The sequence below is a fragment of the Uranotaenia lowii genome, chromosome 2 (assembly GCF_029784155.1).
Source record: "Uranotaenia lowii strain MFRU-FL chromosome 2, ASM2978415v1, whole genome shotgun sequence".
NCBI lineage: Eukaryota > Metazoa > Arthropoda > Insecta > Diptera > Culicidae > Uranotaenia > Uranotaenia lowii.
In genome coordinates, this window is record NC_073692.1 from 186,005,792 (window position 1) to 186,023,694 (window position 17,903).

At 33.9% G+C, this 17,903-nt stretch overlaps 1 protein-coding gene across 1 annotated transcript; it reads right to left on the minus strand.

Moving 5' to 3' along the window:
- Positions 1-910: 910 nt before the first annotated feature.
- LOC129741929 (uncharacterized) lies at positions 911-14,369 on the minus strand. The gene is made up of 2 exons (XM_055733745.1): positions 14,322-14,369; positions 911-1,566 (listed from the first exon to the last, which is right to left on the minus strand). The coding sequence occupies exons 1-2, from the start codon at positions 14,322-14,324 to the stop codon at positions 949-951; spliced, it is 621 nt and encodes a 206-aa protein (XP_055589720.1). The 5' UTR covers positions 14,325-14,369; the 3' UTR covers positions 911-948.
- Positions 14,370-17,903: the final 3,534 nt, after the last annotated feature.

A 17,903-nucleotide genomic window follows, 5' to 3' on the forward strand; every position in this document is an offset into this window, starting at 1 on the left:
TTAACATTCCAATTAATATGATTCAGTAATATTTTTGGGAAAAAATGAAAACCAGCTGAAATATTGGCAATTTAAGTCATTCTGTGCAACAATGGGTAAGGGGACAACGATTGGCAAATCACCCTAATACGATAAAAAAAATTGATAACGCCAAAATACTACATATACAAACTTGAACATCATCGAGCAACCCCTTGACTGAATGGACTGAAAATGAGCACCAGGCTTTACGGTAGACTAAGAAACAATTTTAGAACCCTTAGTTTTGATTCCAATATAGCATCCATTGAATAGTTTGTTAAATATAAGTTGAATGTTCAGAGATTTCGATTTCAAATGTAAACTTTGATAGCTCTGACTAAAAACTCCCGGGAAAAATTTAACGATCGCCTCAATGCACCATCAACAACACTTTTCCGAGGCATCCAGGGAAACTTTCCACCTCGCCGAACAACTCCGTCTCCAGTTACCTACTTACTAATACTTACAGACATCTCCCGCTGCTTCTGCTTCTATCGGCGAACTGCAAGCAGCCAACTAAAATGGCTAACTAACAAATTGTCATCGTCGTCAATCGACAGCTTCATCGCACGGGAGAGGGGGGAAGGAGTCTGAGGCGGTTCCGGTGTAATAAGTGTAACGTTCGCACACACTCATTTATGAAATTAGCACTTGACTTGGTGCTGGTGGGTGGATGGATGATACCGATTCTTTCTCTTTCGCGAAAATTACGACACCAACCGTTCGTCGCTGAGCGTCGTTGAGCGATTTTCTTAATCAAAAGGAGGGTTTTGGGTGAAACGATGAAAATGCATCACAAGTTTTGAATAGCTATCTTCTTTGAGCAAAAATTTTAATATTTATTACAATTACACTACGTGAAGTTTTAAGTAAATGGAGTTTGGCTAGTTATCTGGGTGTGTATCTTGTCCATCACAGCAGCAGATGTCAATAATGGGCACCGCTACCGTTTGAATATCGTCTCAGACTGGTGGCATCGACCGTCGTACGGCGTCTGTCCGCGGCCGTTATCGCCCAGGAACGTGCCCGTGTTGGGAAACGAGGCTTGGAATTGACAGCTACCACGGCCAATGCTATGCCGGAAGCAGGTTGAGGGACTGCGACTCCTTGATGCTGCACTCTTGTCGTCGTAGAAGTAGAAGGAGCGATTACGGTGTGATACAGAGGAGACTTCTGCTGTTGTTGTTGTTGTTGCTGATTATTCACCACTTGGCGGTGTGTTTGGTCGTCTTCCTCGATGTCGTTGACGGCGGCATCTGTGAAGTGCTGCAGCCGATGCTGAAACGAAAAGGCCATGGCAGACGAAGATCCACTGCTTCCCCCGTGATCTCCGTGGACCGAGGAAAAGTGATAGGCATAGCCGTTGCTGTTGCTATTGGTGCCACTCGAGGACGGCGATGAGGAGGAGGGACGATGGCGTAAATCTCTACGCTTGGCTGATTCGTCATTCGTAGATGTTGTCGAAGAGCATCCGATGACTACTAGCAGCAGCAGCAGCAATGACATCGACAGCCAGGTCAAGTTGTGCTTCGATGTTAAGTTGAGCTAAATTGAATAAGGATTGAATTGGACGATTAAATTTTGGAACAATAGATGTCTTGTGCTGTTTAAATTTGATTTAATTTCGAAATGCTCATGCTGTTTACAGTCATAAACTATAACATTTGATTCGTTAACCTGCTCTTGTTTTATTGTCTCGTTTCTTTACAACCTTATTTTGGAATCGTTGTATCTACTGTTTTGGGAATTCTTAAATAAAACCTTTTTTCCTCTACTTTTTCTATAAACATTTTTAATGGAAAAAATGGGGTTATATACTCGAAATAAAAGTACAAGTTAACGGTGGGTGTAAAACAAACGTAAAAATGCAGATTGCCACAAAGATTTAAAACTCTCATGTGCCAATTTTCATTACAATGCTATGAATAATCAAGACAATATCGCAAAAACAGTAAACAGATTATACAGACCACCCCTTTACCGACCCCTGACCTAAAATTCGAAACTTGAAAGCAATGAAAGCGTCCCTCAAAACTCCTATGTGGAAATATCCTTCACAATCCGATGTTTTTTTAACGCCAATATCGCTAAAATATTTAACAGTTGATATATTTTTTTTCATTATTTTTCCTTTAAAGTGCAATAACAAACCTACATTTTGAATACAAAACATTTTCATTTCGTTTTCGTAGCTCCGAGACAGACCTGTTTTAATGCGTCCGATTTTAAGATGATCCATGTTTCATATATACTGTAATCCTGGGTAAGATTGATCACTTCTTTCAATATTTTTCGATTATTTTGAGGCGAATGTGGCATGATTCATATTTTTAAAACCAGTACTGGACTCCTATGAACGTGAAACATGGTTGCTGATATTTATAAAACTGCTTTAAATTTGATTTAAAAATTGATTTCGTCGTTTTTTAGAATTTGATCAGTCTCTATTTTGACAGTTTTAACGAGTTTTCTTGATCATAAAACACCTTCATAATATTGACAAATGATGTTTTGTCAATTGCTAAGGCAGTTCGAAACAAACTCAAATGATATAAAATTAATCATGACACTCTACAAAATTTAACACAACACTTTTGGTGGCTCAAAAATACTAAATTTGTAACTTTTGGTCCATTGAATTCTGAGATATACAATGCTGAATTTTGGTGTTTCTTGGTTTATCAAGCCGGAAACCGAGTCTGGTGGACAAAACTTTGGACCGGAAAGTGATGCGTGCTTCCGCCAGTAGAAAGACTGCCTTAGTTCGGGATATGGCCAAAAAAAATGGAATCCCGTCCCTGCACCGTCCATCGTGCCAAGGTAAGATTGGGTCTAAAGACATATAAGAAGTAGAAGAAGCGAAAGCGGAGTGAAAAACAAACTGCTTTTGTCAAACCAAGAGCTCATAATTTATATTATCAATAGAGTGTCCGTCCCGGGATTTCCCGGTTGGGAATTCCCGATTCCTGGGAATCATAGTTTCATTCCCGGAAATTCTCGACATGTATGAAATTATTTCTCTGGAAAAGCCTGATAGCCTCCGGAACCATTCTTAATGTTCTTTTTGAAAATGCAGTTATACAAAACTTATTGAGAATATGCCAATTCCTATGGAAGTAGAAATTTGGCGACCATTTGGTGCATTTTTTTTATTCAAATAGATAAGTTTAAAAAGAATATATGTATTTCCATATCATGTTCATTAAACGAAAACCCATAACCCTTCAAAAATATATGAAAAATCACGCAGCAGGTTGGTAGATTTTGTTTTCTCGAAAGCAACATGTATGCTCTTGTGACCCTCTGGCTTAGAACGCCAGATGAGTTTCAAAACTTAAAAATGAGCATGATATCGTTTTTTTAAATGAAGAACAACTATGTAAAGCATGGGTGGCCAAACCATGGCCCGCGGGCCACATGTGGCCCGCTTGTTATTTTGTGGCCCACGAAGCTTTTTCCAGAATGATCACATGAAAATCTTAGATCTATTTAAGAGTTGAGGATTTTCCTTGGATCCTGTGGAGTTCAATTTTTATTCAAATCTGTATCAATCATTCAAGAATTCGTAATAAAAGTCGGAGAAAAACCTTTATATTTTTTCAAATATTTTGCACATGAACTGTATATTCAAACAGATGTGTACACCCAAAATTCAGCCTCTGTGCCAATGGCGTGTAGTCAATTACATAGCATCATTGGTACAAGAAGATAACGCGATCGGTGCTGATTCGATTTGCTCCCACCGGCATTAATCTCCCAAGTTAACCGAATTGCGTATGTCTGAAAGAAACAAAATAAAAACGCTTTCACGTCCCTCCCTATCGCATCACAAGACGAAGAAGGATGGAAATAAATACCGGCCAACACCAGGCAGCCAGCGAACCGAGCACTGTGCGTGTGAATGTAGCAAAAGCAACAACAAAAACATCCTTCTAATTCAATCCACCGGCACCGGCAAACCACGGCCGAGCTGTGCGTGTGTATGCAGTAAAAGCAACAAAAAAAACATTGCTTCAATTCAATCGACCGGCAAACAACCACGGCTAAGCTGTGCGTGTGTATGTAGCAAAAGCAACAACAAAAACATTCCTTCAATTCACCGGCAAACCGGCCTAGCTGCCCGACTTTAGCAGCTGTGTATATGTAGCGTGTGTATGTAATAGCAGGCAGTAAGCAAAGCACAGTTCTCATTCAATGGGTTTCCCGTTGCTTTCTCTCCCGTTCCCTTTCCTGTTTCCATCGCAAGACAAAAGACTACCTTGAAACGAGGCCAAACGCCGGGAGTTTGAAGATCTTCAAGAACTAGCAGGAAAAGCTAAAATGATACTGACAAATAATAAAAAAACAAGCGATCATTCAGCCAAATACTATTGGAGCGATGATCTAACAAAACTCTATTCAGAAAAACAAAATGCACTAAAAAGATACCATGAATGTTGTAACAATACAAACTTAATAGAGTGGAAGAAAACCTCAGCAAAATTTCAAAAGGCAAAAATAACACACACCAGGGAAAAACTCCAAGAACTATCAGCTTCAATTGATCCTCAAAACATGAGACACAATTGGAAACTAGTCAAAAATCTGAAAACCTTACCAACTAAAAACCCAAATAATAACTGTATCCTACAAAACAAACAGCTAGCTAATAATTTCTTGGTTTTAAACTTTGGAGATAGTAGAACAGAAAACAATATTCCTCCCGCTGAAGGAACCAGATCCGCCATTATTAACACAACTAAATGGACATCTATAATAGGAAAAAAACCAGCAAGATCGTCTCCAGGAACTGATTACCTAACCTATGATATGCTGAGACATTTGGATTGGAAAACTACAGCAAAAATCGTAGTTTGTATGAATGAAATGTGGAGAAAGGGATGTCTTCAAGAACACTTGAAAGAAATAAAAATTATTCCTATAGTGAAACCAGAAAAACCAGCAGAAGAAGTAGCATCTTATAGGCCTATCGCTCTGATTTCTACCATTACTAAAACTCTGAACACAGCAGTACTAGAAGATATCAACAAAAAATTACAAACATCTAAAATTCTCCCAGAAACATCCTTCGGTTTTCGTAAAAATATGTCAACAGAACACTGCGTTACATATGCCACAAACTTCATTATGGAAAGCAAAAGAAAAGGGATGACAGTAATTGGAGTATTTTTCGATTTTAAAAATGCTTTCAATTCTATCAATGTCTATAAACTACGAGATATAATGAAAGAAAATAACTTCAGTCCAGACACTGTTACGTGGATATACAATTTTCTTATAAATAGAAAAACTATTATCAACACGGAAGAAGGACGAGTGGAACACGTAGTTTCTAGTGGATTACCGCAAGGAGATGTTCTCTCTCCAACTCTTTTCAATATATACACCTCAAGCCTCCATGAAACAAACTTAGACCCCAATGAACTAACCCTTCAATTCGCCGATGACTTCTTCAAGTTGGTGAGACTTAAAAATGAGAATCGAGCAATTGAAAAAATGCAAAAACTAATAAATGTTTTTGTCAGTAAAGCATCAAATCTAGGACTAATTATCAATTGCTCAAAAACTAAAGCAATGATTTTTAAAAACAGTGATAAAGCACTAAACCTTAAGATAAATGATGAATTACTGGAAACAGTCAGGAATTATAAGTACCTGGGAATAATATTAGACCAAAACCTAAAATATGGCACACACGTAAAAACAATTATTGAAAAAGTACACGAAAGGCAAAAAATGCTTAAAATCATAGGAAGCATCAAAAGTGGAGCTACTCCGCGAGTAATGATGCTACACCATAAAGCTCTATATGGAAACTTTCTAAATTATGGCTCGACACTTTACGGAGGAATAAATAAGACTTACATCAACAAACTAGAAGTGACAAACAGACAATGCCTCAGAATCGCGACTGGTTGTTCAAAGACGACACCTATAAATACTTTGGCAGCCATCTCAGGTGAAGACCCACTACACCTTAAGAGAATCTATCTTGCAAAAAAACGTATTACACAGCATATTTATCGAAACGATTTAATAGCGCAACAACTACAATCGTTAGAAAGTAGAACAGGAAATTTGGAAAGACAATACAGTTTCCTTGAACAAGTATTTCTTAAGAATGCAAATGAATTTCAACAAATATACATACAGCGAAGAATTAATGATAAACCAATCACCGTCACAGTCCAAGAACAAATCAAAGAAACACAGATTAAAAAAAAGCAACAGTCAGCAGATGTAATGAGAAAAGAAGTTACGAACATGCTCAACACACAATACCCTTGCTACAATTTAATTTTCACGGATGCTTCAAAAAGCAAAGATAAGTGTGGAATAGGAGTTTTTGAATTATACAACAACAAAGAAATTAGTATACAATTGGCCAATGAAGTCTCAATCACTACAGCTGAACTGATTGCGATAAAAACAGCACTAGAAAATATAGATTTAGAAGCCACAACCAGAAACCTTATTCTCACAGACTCACAAGCATCATGCATGATATTGAAAAGCCACCTTGAATTAAATGAATTCGGTGAGTTGACATACCAGATACTAACGCTAGCTGAGTTGAAAAGAACGACTATTCAATGGATACCAGCACACATCCAAATAGTCGGGAACGAGAAAGCGGATCAATTAGCCAAGCAAGGATTATCGAGTCCATGCGTTATGATAAACAAATTACGTCTTAGTGACAAGACACTCATAGCGAAAAAAGAATGGTTTCATTCAATTAATGAATGGTACCAGGAATATGCAACCATAACAAAAAAGGGAACGAAGTTCTATCGTTTTCAATCTGTGATCTTTGTGAAGTACCTTTCACTAGTGAACATGCTATTCTAAACTGCATAAAGTACAATCATCTACGGAATTATTATGATTGGGACAAATTCAGCAGCCTTCTCGAGTTGATTCGAGATTTCGACGAAAATCGAATGAAAGAAATTCTGAGCTTTCTAGAAAAAGCGAAATTCAAAATCTAAAATTTCAAATTGGCAACACTGTACACATATCTATGAACCGCGTACGCTAAATCGAATGAAGTGAAAAGTGGTGTTATAGAGTTTCATTCTCTGGCCAAAAAAACTAAAACGAAGAAGAAGAAGAAGAGGCCAAACGCCGGGAAGCCACCGTTGTGCGTTTTATTTTGTGATTGATCGTTGGCAGAAAGCCAATGACAAATATCCCTCGTCCTGCAAGAAGCGTAAATAGTACACTGGTTAAGATCTCGAACTGGCAAGATGATTTGGTTGGTGATTTGAGTTCGACTCTCCCTACTGCGTTATGGTTTTTTTTTATTTTCTTGCTTCTAGGATGAATTATCCAATAGGAATGAAATGCCATAAAATGTATTTCTTGTTTCGCTTGAATGTGGTGGTCATGCATCATTGGCACAGAAATGTGCTAAATAGGCATTGGATTTTCGCAACCTCTTCTATGGGTGTACTATCTACGAATTAAGCAATTTATTTGTCTAAGTTTTGAAGTGCCATGTTCAAATGAACAAGTGAACAGATTTTTCAAACTTAGGGAAAAATTAAGAAAGCCAAATAAACTTTTTCAAACTTTCCATCATCTTAAAAAATTTGAAAATTTTCAGGAACGAAATGAACCAAAAATGTTATCACAGAATAAGATTTGATTAAAAAAAGTTCCACGAAACTTCGGAAGATTACCAACAAAGTTTTAAAGGTTAACGTCTTAATCAGTCATATTCTTGAAAATCAAAACGAATGATTTTTACTACTGTCCAGACGTTTCGGCTATTTTTTGTAGCCTTCTTCAGTGGAGAATAACTGTCTGGTTCGTTTTTCGTCTAGAGACTATTTTTGTTGGTAAAAATAGTCTCTAGAAGAAGAAACGAACCTGACAATTATTCTCCACTGAAGAAGGCTACTTAAAAAAATAGCCGAAATGTCTGGACAGTAGTAAAAATCATTCGTTTTGATTTTCAAGAATATGACTGATTAAGCCGTTAACCTTTAAAACTTCAAAATAAAAATCATCCAGTCGAAAATTAATATCAAAATTACCAACAAATTTTGAGTTAAAATCGTGGTAAAATTGCTGAAAACTGACAACATCTGTGGTATTATAAAAGAAGCAAAAAAAAACTAGACGTAATGTATTTTCAAATTTGTAAATTTATTCAAACCTTCTTACGCTTAGATAATAGACCCGAATGACCCGGGTGGTTAAAGGTCTCAAATAAATTATAATAATAATAATAATTCTTAGGCTTAGGTGAAGGTGTTGAGCTTTAAACGGATAGATTCAAACTGCTCGGCGGGTAGATTAATTTGACCATAATATGGTGGAGATATTCTCTGTTTTCATCATTTTAAAGTTTAGAATTATCATTTTTTTCAAAAGTATTACGCCATTTCTGCCAGGCCATTTCTCATGTCAAGCAAATCTTGAGAGTCTTGGTGTTCAGTGTGTTAGTTAATCTCGAAATATTATATTTGAAGGTCTACCATTTGTGGAGAAGAAGGATGAATAGCTGTGGAGTCGCGTTTTCTAAAGGCACCTTAATTGATAAAAGGGCGCCAATTTTATTTTTGTAAGCAAATAATTTACAAGCAAATTCAATCAGGTTTTTATCATGAAGATAAGTACCAAGTTTTTGAGCGATTTTGGAAATGAAATTAATCGTATTTTCACTTTTTACAAGTGAGACTCCTATTCGTTTTTATAGAGATGGAATTTTTACTCACTTTGTTCAACTGATTTTCCAGTTTTGCAACTTTTTCGGACAAAACAGTTCAGTTGCTTTTTAGAGGATAAATATTTCTAATTGAGTAATGAATATAATAATTTGGTTTAAAAAACAAGCTCTCAATAATTTTTTAGTTTTTTTTTACAATCCAAGAAGAATCAGTAAAAAACTGTACCGAATTTCATGAACCTGTCTTTTATACATATGTACCTATATTTTTAAAAGAAAACAAATGAAAACAAAAATTATTTAATTATATCACCTTTGAATATAAGTTATTCATTTATTTGTTCTGTATATTAAAAAAATGGTGGTGTGGTTCGACAGCCTATCTCATCTCCGAAATTTGGCCCGTCTGTTGAAAATGTTGGCCACCCATGATGTAAAGTGTTCAGAAAAACGAAAATTAGTTGGATGAATCAAACAAATAAAAACAAAATGTTTTTTACAAATCAATAATTGCATGAATGAATCCTTCATTTGACCTGATCAGGTTATTTATAGTTTGTTTGACTGTTTTTAATTTATTATGTTGAAAACAGATAAAAAATATGTTAAAAAACATTATGAAGAGTACATTTTAAACATAATATGGACTTGTATGCAGATAAGGTTCGATAAGCTATATTTCAATCGAAGTGCGTACATTTGACATATTTTTGAATATTTCTCGGAATCCCGGGAACGAGAAAATGGCCGGGAAATGAACACAAAAAAAGGTATTCAAAATCAGTAACTTCCATTCAGGCCCGTGCAAAGGACCCGTCCAGGGGGGGGGGGGAGATTGAGGGGGGTAAGGGTTTCGAAATTCAAATTTGGCTAGAAATTATAACAACACCAAAAGACGGACTTAATATTCAAAATTATTTAATTCCATGTTTTGTTGTAAATATTGAAAAATAAAGCTCTTCAAAAACATTGAAATTTTGCTTTAAAGTTGCTAATTGTAATCAATTTTGAAACTTTTTATAAATTAACTTTTTATAAATCAACATCTTTTTGAACCGATCATGATTTTTTAATCATGATCGGTTCAAAAAGATGATTGAAAATTATAAAAATAAGTTTAACGTTTATAAAGTTTCAAATGCTTGTCATATATTTAGTTTAGAAATTCAAGCTCTGTATATTTTTCGCTGTCAATCAAAACACTGAATCCTGACAAGAACAGAAGGTCGAAATAGTGTTTTTCAGAAAACAAAAATTTAGAATTAAAAAACAAAGAAAAACTTTTCATAAAATATTACAATAAAATAAAATAGTTCACTCACAATTTATAAGCAAATTTAAAAAAAAAAAAACTATACAATAAAGTTCGGTGATGTTTTTAAAAATACAAACAAAATATGAAAATCAAACAGATAAGCAAAGAAAAAAAAATTTTCATTCAAAACTTCTTACGATTTCGAAAATTCATTCATAGAATTCAATAGATAACTAAAGAAACAGCATTGTATGCTTTTGATAATTTGGTAAATTTTGAATTTTACTGAAATTTCCTGAATTTCCTGATTCTTTTCATAGATTTTGTCTATCGCCTCTAGTTTTTAAGATATAGAGTTCATAAGTTTAAAAATGAATCAATGTTGAGTGAAATCAATGATTGATAACTGATGAACTAACAAATATACATGAATAAAAAAATGACTCTGAATTCGTTTACTTCATTTGATTAAGAAGGAAAAATATTTTAATCGTGATGATGATGAAAAATTTAAAAAAATTAATTAAATAGTTTTTTTTTATTTAAGTTGGACTTATATCATAATAATAGAAAGGTTCAATTTAATTAAACCCATTTGTTGAAGCCTGCAAAATTATTTAAGTGTTGCTTTAAAAATATCTTTAATTCATTTTTTTTTAACTTTTTTTAAATTTGTTGAAATGTCCTTATTAAACGGAAAACTTGTTAATTTTTTTCACAGAAGTCAAAATAACTTGCTCTCTTAAAAAAAGTTGATAGTTTATAATTAAATTTTAACTTTAATTCAAAATATTTTGTAAAGTTTCTAATCTAATTAAATTAAACAGTTTTTTTTTTAAATTGGACAAGTATCATAACAATACAAAGGTTTAATTTAGTTATACCTCTTTGTTGAAGCCTGTAAAATTATTTGATTTTTGCTTTTAAAATATCTAAAATTAAATTTTTGGTGAAACTTTTTTTTTAAATTTGTTGAAATTTCCTTATTAATCGGAAAACTTGTCTAACTTTTTTCGCTGAAGTCAAAATAACTTGCGATCTTAGAAAAAGTTGATAATTAAATTTAAAACTTTATTCAAAATATTTGGTAAAGTTTTAAAGTTTTGTCAAATTTCGATTTTTCTCAATTATTCTTGCATATTTAAAAGTTATTTCAAAAAAGAAAAGCTTATCAAAAATAATAATTGCATATTTGGATTTAATTAATTTAATTAATTCTTTGCACTACGGAAAGATGCGAAATTTGTAGCCTTGTGTAATTCATAAAAAACCTTTTGGATGTGAAGTTGAGTGTTTAGAAGAACAAGAAACACATAAAAAAATTGAAGATAAAATTTGTTTCTTGAAGAATATTTATATTAGCAGAAAAATTGTAATGACGTTTTTATAATCAAAGTTATTAGTAATAAAATTGAAGTTAAAGTTTTTTTTGAGATAATTCTGATGACTATTGTAAGTATTAAACGCCTATCACATTCCTACCAATTTGTAGACACGTAAAATAAGTATTCGTAAAATAGTTATTCTTCTTAATAAAAACCCATTCTAAATACACCCGCTTTTCTGTGTCAAGTTTTGAGTTTCAATACAGATGGTCTATTGAATTACAAGCTGATATTTAAGGATAAAAATTATTATCAATTTGGAAATGGAGTGATTTAGGATTAAAAGGCGAGCAAATTTTCTTATATGTACGGTAAATTCCTTTCTTGAACTGAAAATTTTACAAACTTGTCAATTTCTTCAATTAATGTTGGATCAATTCAAAAATCTCAGAAAGTAATGGTTTTCAGTGAAACATCTTAGATGAATCCTTGTTTCTTTTCACTGTAGATATAGATTTATATTTTGATTATCGTTTATTCAAGATTTTCTTGGTATATCCAGGTTTACCAGTAAATCCACAAAGAATTCGAGCAAAGTCAAATCTGGCCGAGATGCCCAGATATTTTAAAAACATTCCTAATTTTACCCAAGTTTAGTCAGATTCTTTGCTAAATCAAAGATACTCATATCAACCTCTTTGAAAATTTCTAGAATTTGCGCTCACAAATGATTTTTCAAAGCCAACTTAAAAATGAAAATTTGTCATTGTTAAATCCTTGGATACGATTGTAACACTGCTGCTGTGATTCGATGAAATTTTCAAATTCCTAGAAATTTTCTTCATTTTCATCTTGTACCTATGTATCTTTGAAAATAATTCCTAAATTCTTTTCAGGTTTGCCATTTATTTTCACAATCAAAAAAATCGTCCAGAGTTGTCCAGCCGTGAAGATTCTTGTAGTTAAAAATAAGGTATGTTTAAGGGTTAAAATTATCCTTTTGCTTAGCATAAGGTTGCCACAATTTTTTCAATACCGTCTGGGCCAGACAAATCCAGACAATTTTAACGAAAAACCTGGCAAAATCCGGGCATTTGATGTCAAAATTTTCGACCAAAATCCGAGCAAAATCAAAAGTTGAGAATATAAAGTTGTAAAAAAATTGTTTTCATCCAAGTTTATCAGCATTGTTTAAATCTTTTTAAGGCATTCAAAAAACCTTTCATGATTAATTTTATGAAATTGGTTCACAAATTTCCTTTCGGACGCATAAATAAAAAATTTACAACACCATTTGTTTTTAAGCTTGATTTGACAATGAAAATGAGAATAAAACCCGGGCAAATCCGGCCTTTCCAATGAAATCCGGGCAACAAGACCGAACCGGACTTTAGCCAAATTTTATATTAAATATCCGTGCAAACCCGGATAAAACCGAGCAACCTGGTAACCTTAGCATAGCAACTATTTTGAAGGCAGCTTGTTTCAAATTGACAATCATTTAATTCGAAATTTAATAAGCAATATCGAATAGCTTTTTATCTGTTTCGACAAGTTTTGTCCCAAATTTCACTAGAACTCAATCTTTTTGGTGATAAACGCCCTTGAAGCGATAAGTCATCTGATGTCCTTCCAGCTATTGGAGTCATTTTGAAAATCAAAGAGATCGGTACTTGAAAAAGATCTGATGATACATCTGGTTGAAAATAATTGACTCAAAAACATGAGGGTCATTAAGATGGTTGAAATAGAAGAAAAATGAAAAAATTGCTGTTGAATTTTTATTAAAAGCTCAACAGGATATTTGATCGAATTCGTTTGGCCAAATAGTTGGAAAAGCAAATATTCCTGAAACCAATTTCCACTTCGATCAAATATTTAAAGTTTCCGAAGCCTATTTTTCAAACAAATAAAACTAAATTTCAATTGTCAAAATCTTAACAATGCATAAACGTGCAAAGTACTATGTTCAGACCAAGTTTTCTTCAAAAATTGAATTTACAATAAAAATTTCAAACAATCCAAAGAATTATTTGATATATATGACGGAATCGAGCATAACAAAAATTTGTGATACAATATGTGTATTCTCATTACAAAAGAAATCAATCAATCATCCACACATAATCAGTCAATCAGATAGAATTGTTAAAAAATATTAAAAATCTGTGAAATTTTGCAAACATTATGGAAAAAAATATAACATGTTCATTAGAGTGCCCCAAATGACCCGACTTTTTAAAAAGTTATGCGCTGCAGGCTAAAATTGATCCTTGGCCAAGTACAAGATCTCATGCCAAATTTGGGCGAGATCGGATCACGGGAAGGGGTCGCTCAAAGAGCCTGAAATTTGAATGGGATTTCGAGACATTTTGTTCGGGAGAAACATGAAAAACCAGTTTTTCATCAATAACTTTGGTTTCCGTCTGCCGATTGCTTTCAAAAACGGGTTTTTTCAAAACCTAAATTATGAAAAATATTTCATACGAAGACTGTATTTCGATAAGAGTTAAGATAAAAAAAGTTATTAGGCTGCAAAAATGGGCTAACTTTTTTAACGGTGGTATTCAGCACTGTTGATGAGGCGTCAATATGTTCGACCGCCTCGACTCATTAACAGTGATGAATACCGTCCTTAAAAAAGTTAGCCCATTTTTTTTTTGATTAACAATCAGAAACAACTAGAAACACGATTCACCAAAGCAGTAAAAAAAATTGCACTTAATCATATGTAAATTCATATGACGAGCTTAAAAACTATCTGTTTGAACTACAACAACAATCACAATACTCTCCTTGGTTGAGTTTTCAATGAGAAAGCTCAAAGCTCTGCGACAAAAGCTCGTATGGATTGGAACCGGTTTTGACAGTTCTTTTGTTTCGATTGGAATTTTGTGTTTCAGACGTCGCTTCTCTTACATGCAGGTTCACTAATCTAAAGCTCTGATTTATAAGAAAAGGAAAAAATTATAAAATAATTTTAATCACAGTATCATTTCTGAACCTTTATTTACAGTATTTTTCGCATTGTGAAGGTACTTACCATTTTGATTGGAATGATAAATGCAGCACGCTTGATCTGTATTTGATTGATATATTCTGGTCGATGAAATCACAAATCCTCAACACTTTTCGGATGGATCGGCGGATGATTTAGACTACTTCAGTTCAAAGTACTTTTATACAATTGAACTGTTTGACGGCTGCAATTGAACTTTGGCAGGCTCTTGAATGCAAAGAGCTTACATAGTGAAACACAGTCATTCGTCGACGGCTCCGATTGGGTAGCAAAACTCAAATTACCTGGTAATTGATTTATTGGTTGGACACTGTTCGAGCTCAATTGCGATGTGTTCTCACATTTGATTCCGTCGTTTCGATTGATGCGTAATGTGTTGGGACATACACCTGAGCTGTTATTGAACACGCGTGAAAGCTCCTCGTAAATGGTTCATAATTGTTGATCAATCTTTCATCCGGTGGATCAGACAAAATAACCTCTAACATTTATGGAAGTTTTTATGAGAACATTTCGATGAGACCATATAACCAGTTCAATTTTTTCACCTTGTTGATTGTAGAAGTTTTTTTTTAGATCAGCAGAACCTCATATTTAAAAACAATCACAGTTTAAACGTAAAACAATTTGATGACTTATTTTTTTTATGTCGACCTCTATTATTACTTCAATTCTTGAAATTTTTATCAATAATAGAAAAAAGTTCAAGTTAAACTTAGTAAACTTAGTAAATTTAGATGCTGTCCCTCAATAATAAACCTTCAACCACAGAGAACAGATGTACAAGCTCGAACAAAAAATCTTCAAAAAGTGTGTAAAATTTCAAATGCCGACATCCAAAAAATACGTTGAAAATTGACTTGAAACAGTGCCATCTATTGCACCGTTCAAAAGTTACAAATCAAATTTTCAAGTGCCCGATTTTCGAAAAGGCGTAATCGTATAAGAACTCATCAATAAATAAACAAATGCCGCTATAAAATCGACGGTTTCAAACCATGTAAAAAGTTCCGGTGATAAACTTTAATTCATTCGTTTATTTTTACACTTCTGATGCAGTCGAAATAATTCACAGCATTGGAAAAAGTTTTTGCACTTCTTGAACGGTTATCGTCAGAGGATGAGTCGGCTATTAGGAGTCAATTAGGAGCATTATTGACGATCAGTCCTATACCCATCAGAACTGTTTATAGACATCTAAAAGCGGGTTACTTGCAAGTATTACTTTTGCATTCCGTTGTCTAAAATTAAGCACTTCTAGTTTGAGGAAAACATTGATAAACTTTTAAAATATTTTTCCATTATGCGACCGGAAATGCGAAACTTTAACATCATTTTTTTTAAACATGCCAAACAGTTCATACGACCTGATCAAAACTGTACAAAATTTTGTTTTTTTTTCTCAGTTTGGTTTTGACACTTCTCTTTGGTGTGTTTGGAGACATCTGGTGGCCCAGCCAAAAAACAGAAATTGGTTCAAAACAATCGTTGGAGAAGTTGCACAAGTTTCGTAGGCTAGCTTGTACGTCTGTTCTCTGTGCTTCAACTTAACAAGTTGACAAAATCGTCCCAAAATATAGCATCATATTTAGATCCTTTTCCACCACAACAAACAGTCAGCTATGAATCCGTCCGACCGTCTAAGCATTTGCACAACAAACCATATTGTTCCCGAAAGAAGCTGACTGAATAGCTGGCTGACTGGCTGGCTGGTTGTGGTCTCTAAAATATGACCTTTGCACATCCCTCCAGTTCTAGTTCCTAACCTTACTTCTGAGCCCGACTAGCCCAAAGGTTAGGTTAGATACCAAAACATAAACAAGACCAGTAATGGGGAGGCGCTGCTGCTGCCCGAGGAGCAACAGCAAAGTGCACGTGTTTGTGGTCGACTTTCGGAAAACGCTACACACGAATAACATTCATTATTATTACGACTAGCAGAAGACACCAATTAAATTTACTATCCTACATAAATTAGGATATGGAGAAAGCCAGAGTTAAATAATTACACAAGGTAAGGTATTACACCTTGGGTTGTAGACAAGTGCAGAAGGGAAAGTTTACACGGCGTTGAGTTTGCACTTTGAAGAACAATCTTTCACTTAAAGTGTAAGCATAAAGATATTCAAATTGTGAAGGGAAATTATACATTTATTTGCAAAGATGAGGTAAGTATTGGCAAATCGTTCATCGGAGCGAAACGAACACTCTTTATTTCTACGAAAGTACAATTGATTTTCGGCGTTAAATAGTTCAACATAGAAGTTTTATCATCTGAGGCCCTTGGAGCCAAAGGTGTTAATTAAGCTTTCCAGACTGCCCGGTTTTATCCGGGTTTGTCCGGATATTCATTAAAAAATTTGGAACAAGTCAGGTCTGGCCGGTTTCCCAGATTTCATTGAAAGAATCTCGGATTTTGTCCAGTTTTATTCACCTTAGGCTGGAACAAATATCAATTTCTTCTTTTGTCACCCTCCTCGAAATTTTCAAAAAACCCGAAGGGGGAAATAAATAAAGTTTGAAGTATTTAATGTAAATTTCGAAAAAAAAATTCAAGTATCCGAAAGATTACAAGACCAAAAAAGAATGTTTGGAAGATAAGAGTTATTTGACCTTTTGTATTCTTGATTTTATTGAATTATTCGATAAAAAAAAACTTGATTTAAAGGTTTTGTGCAATGATAGATATAGTATGCCATATTGTTGCATACAAGATTTCGTGCAATTTATTCCAATTTATTTGTTTTTCGCATTATTTTTTTTTACTGTCCCCCCCTCCCTCCCCTCCCCCTCGCAATTTTCCAACTCCGAGTGAACAGAGAAGGATTTGAAATTTGCCTTATTTATCAAACCAAACAAAAGAAAACAAATTGTGTTATAAATTTTATTTATTTATTTATTTATTATAATCATGAAAAGTTATACGGAAGCCTAAAATACAATTTAAAATCTGCTAAAAAGTTTTGACGAAAACAATTTTTTTTTCAAGTTTTGTTTTGTTGAAACTCTCGGGTTTTAACCAAATTTATTAGAATATTGCCCGGAATTTTTATCGATAATTTTTAAATCATTTTCCCGGTTTTGCCAAGTTTAAAAAAATAGCTTGGATTTGTCCAGTTAAGGTCCATAAATGCAAATTTCGAGAAAACACGCTTTTAAGTTGCTGTATCTGTCCATTTTCCAATTTTTTATAGAAAATTTGTATTTTTCTTTCGAACGTAAAAATATTTCGGTAAAGTACTAAATTTCCAAATATGGTTTAAAGTATTAAGGCATTAATTGGCATTATAAACTCAAAATCGATCAGTTTTGCACTCATACTCCTTCATCTCTCAGGGCCTAATCTCCAAATACACATGAGAGCCGAGCAGTTACATAGGGAGGTGTTGCTCTGTTGAAATAAAATCTAATGTTTTGAATTTGAACACACGCACATTAACGGCTTATTCTTCCGGGATCCTACCATACCGCTTTTTGCCATAAAAAGTCTTTCTGATACAATTTTCAACGTTTTTAAGAATGTAGGGGAGAGGCGGGCTATATGCGCATATTAAGGAAAGCACCCATTTTCTCCCATATTCCAATAGGTAGGAGTCTGACAACTAT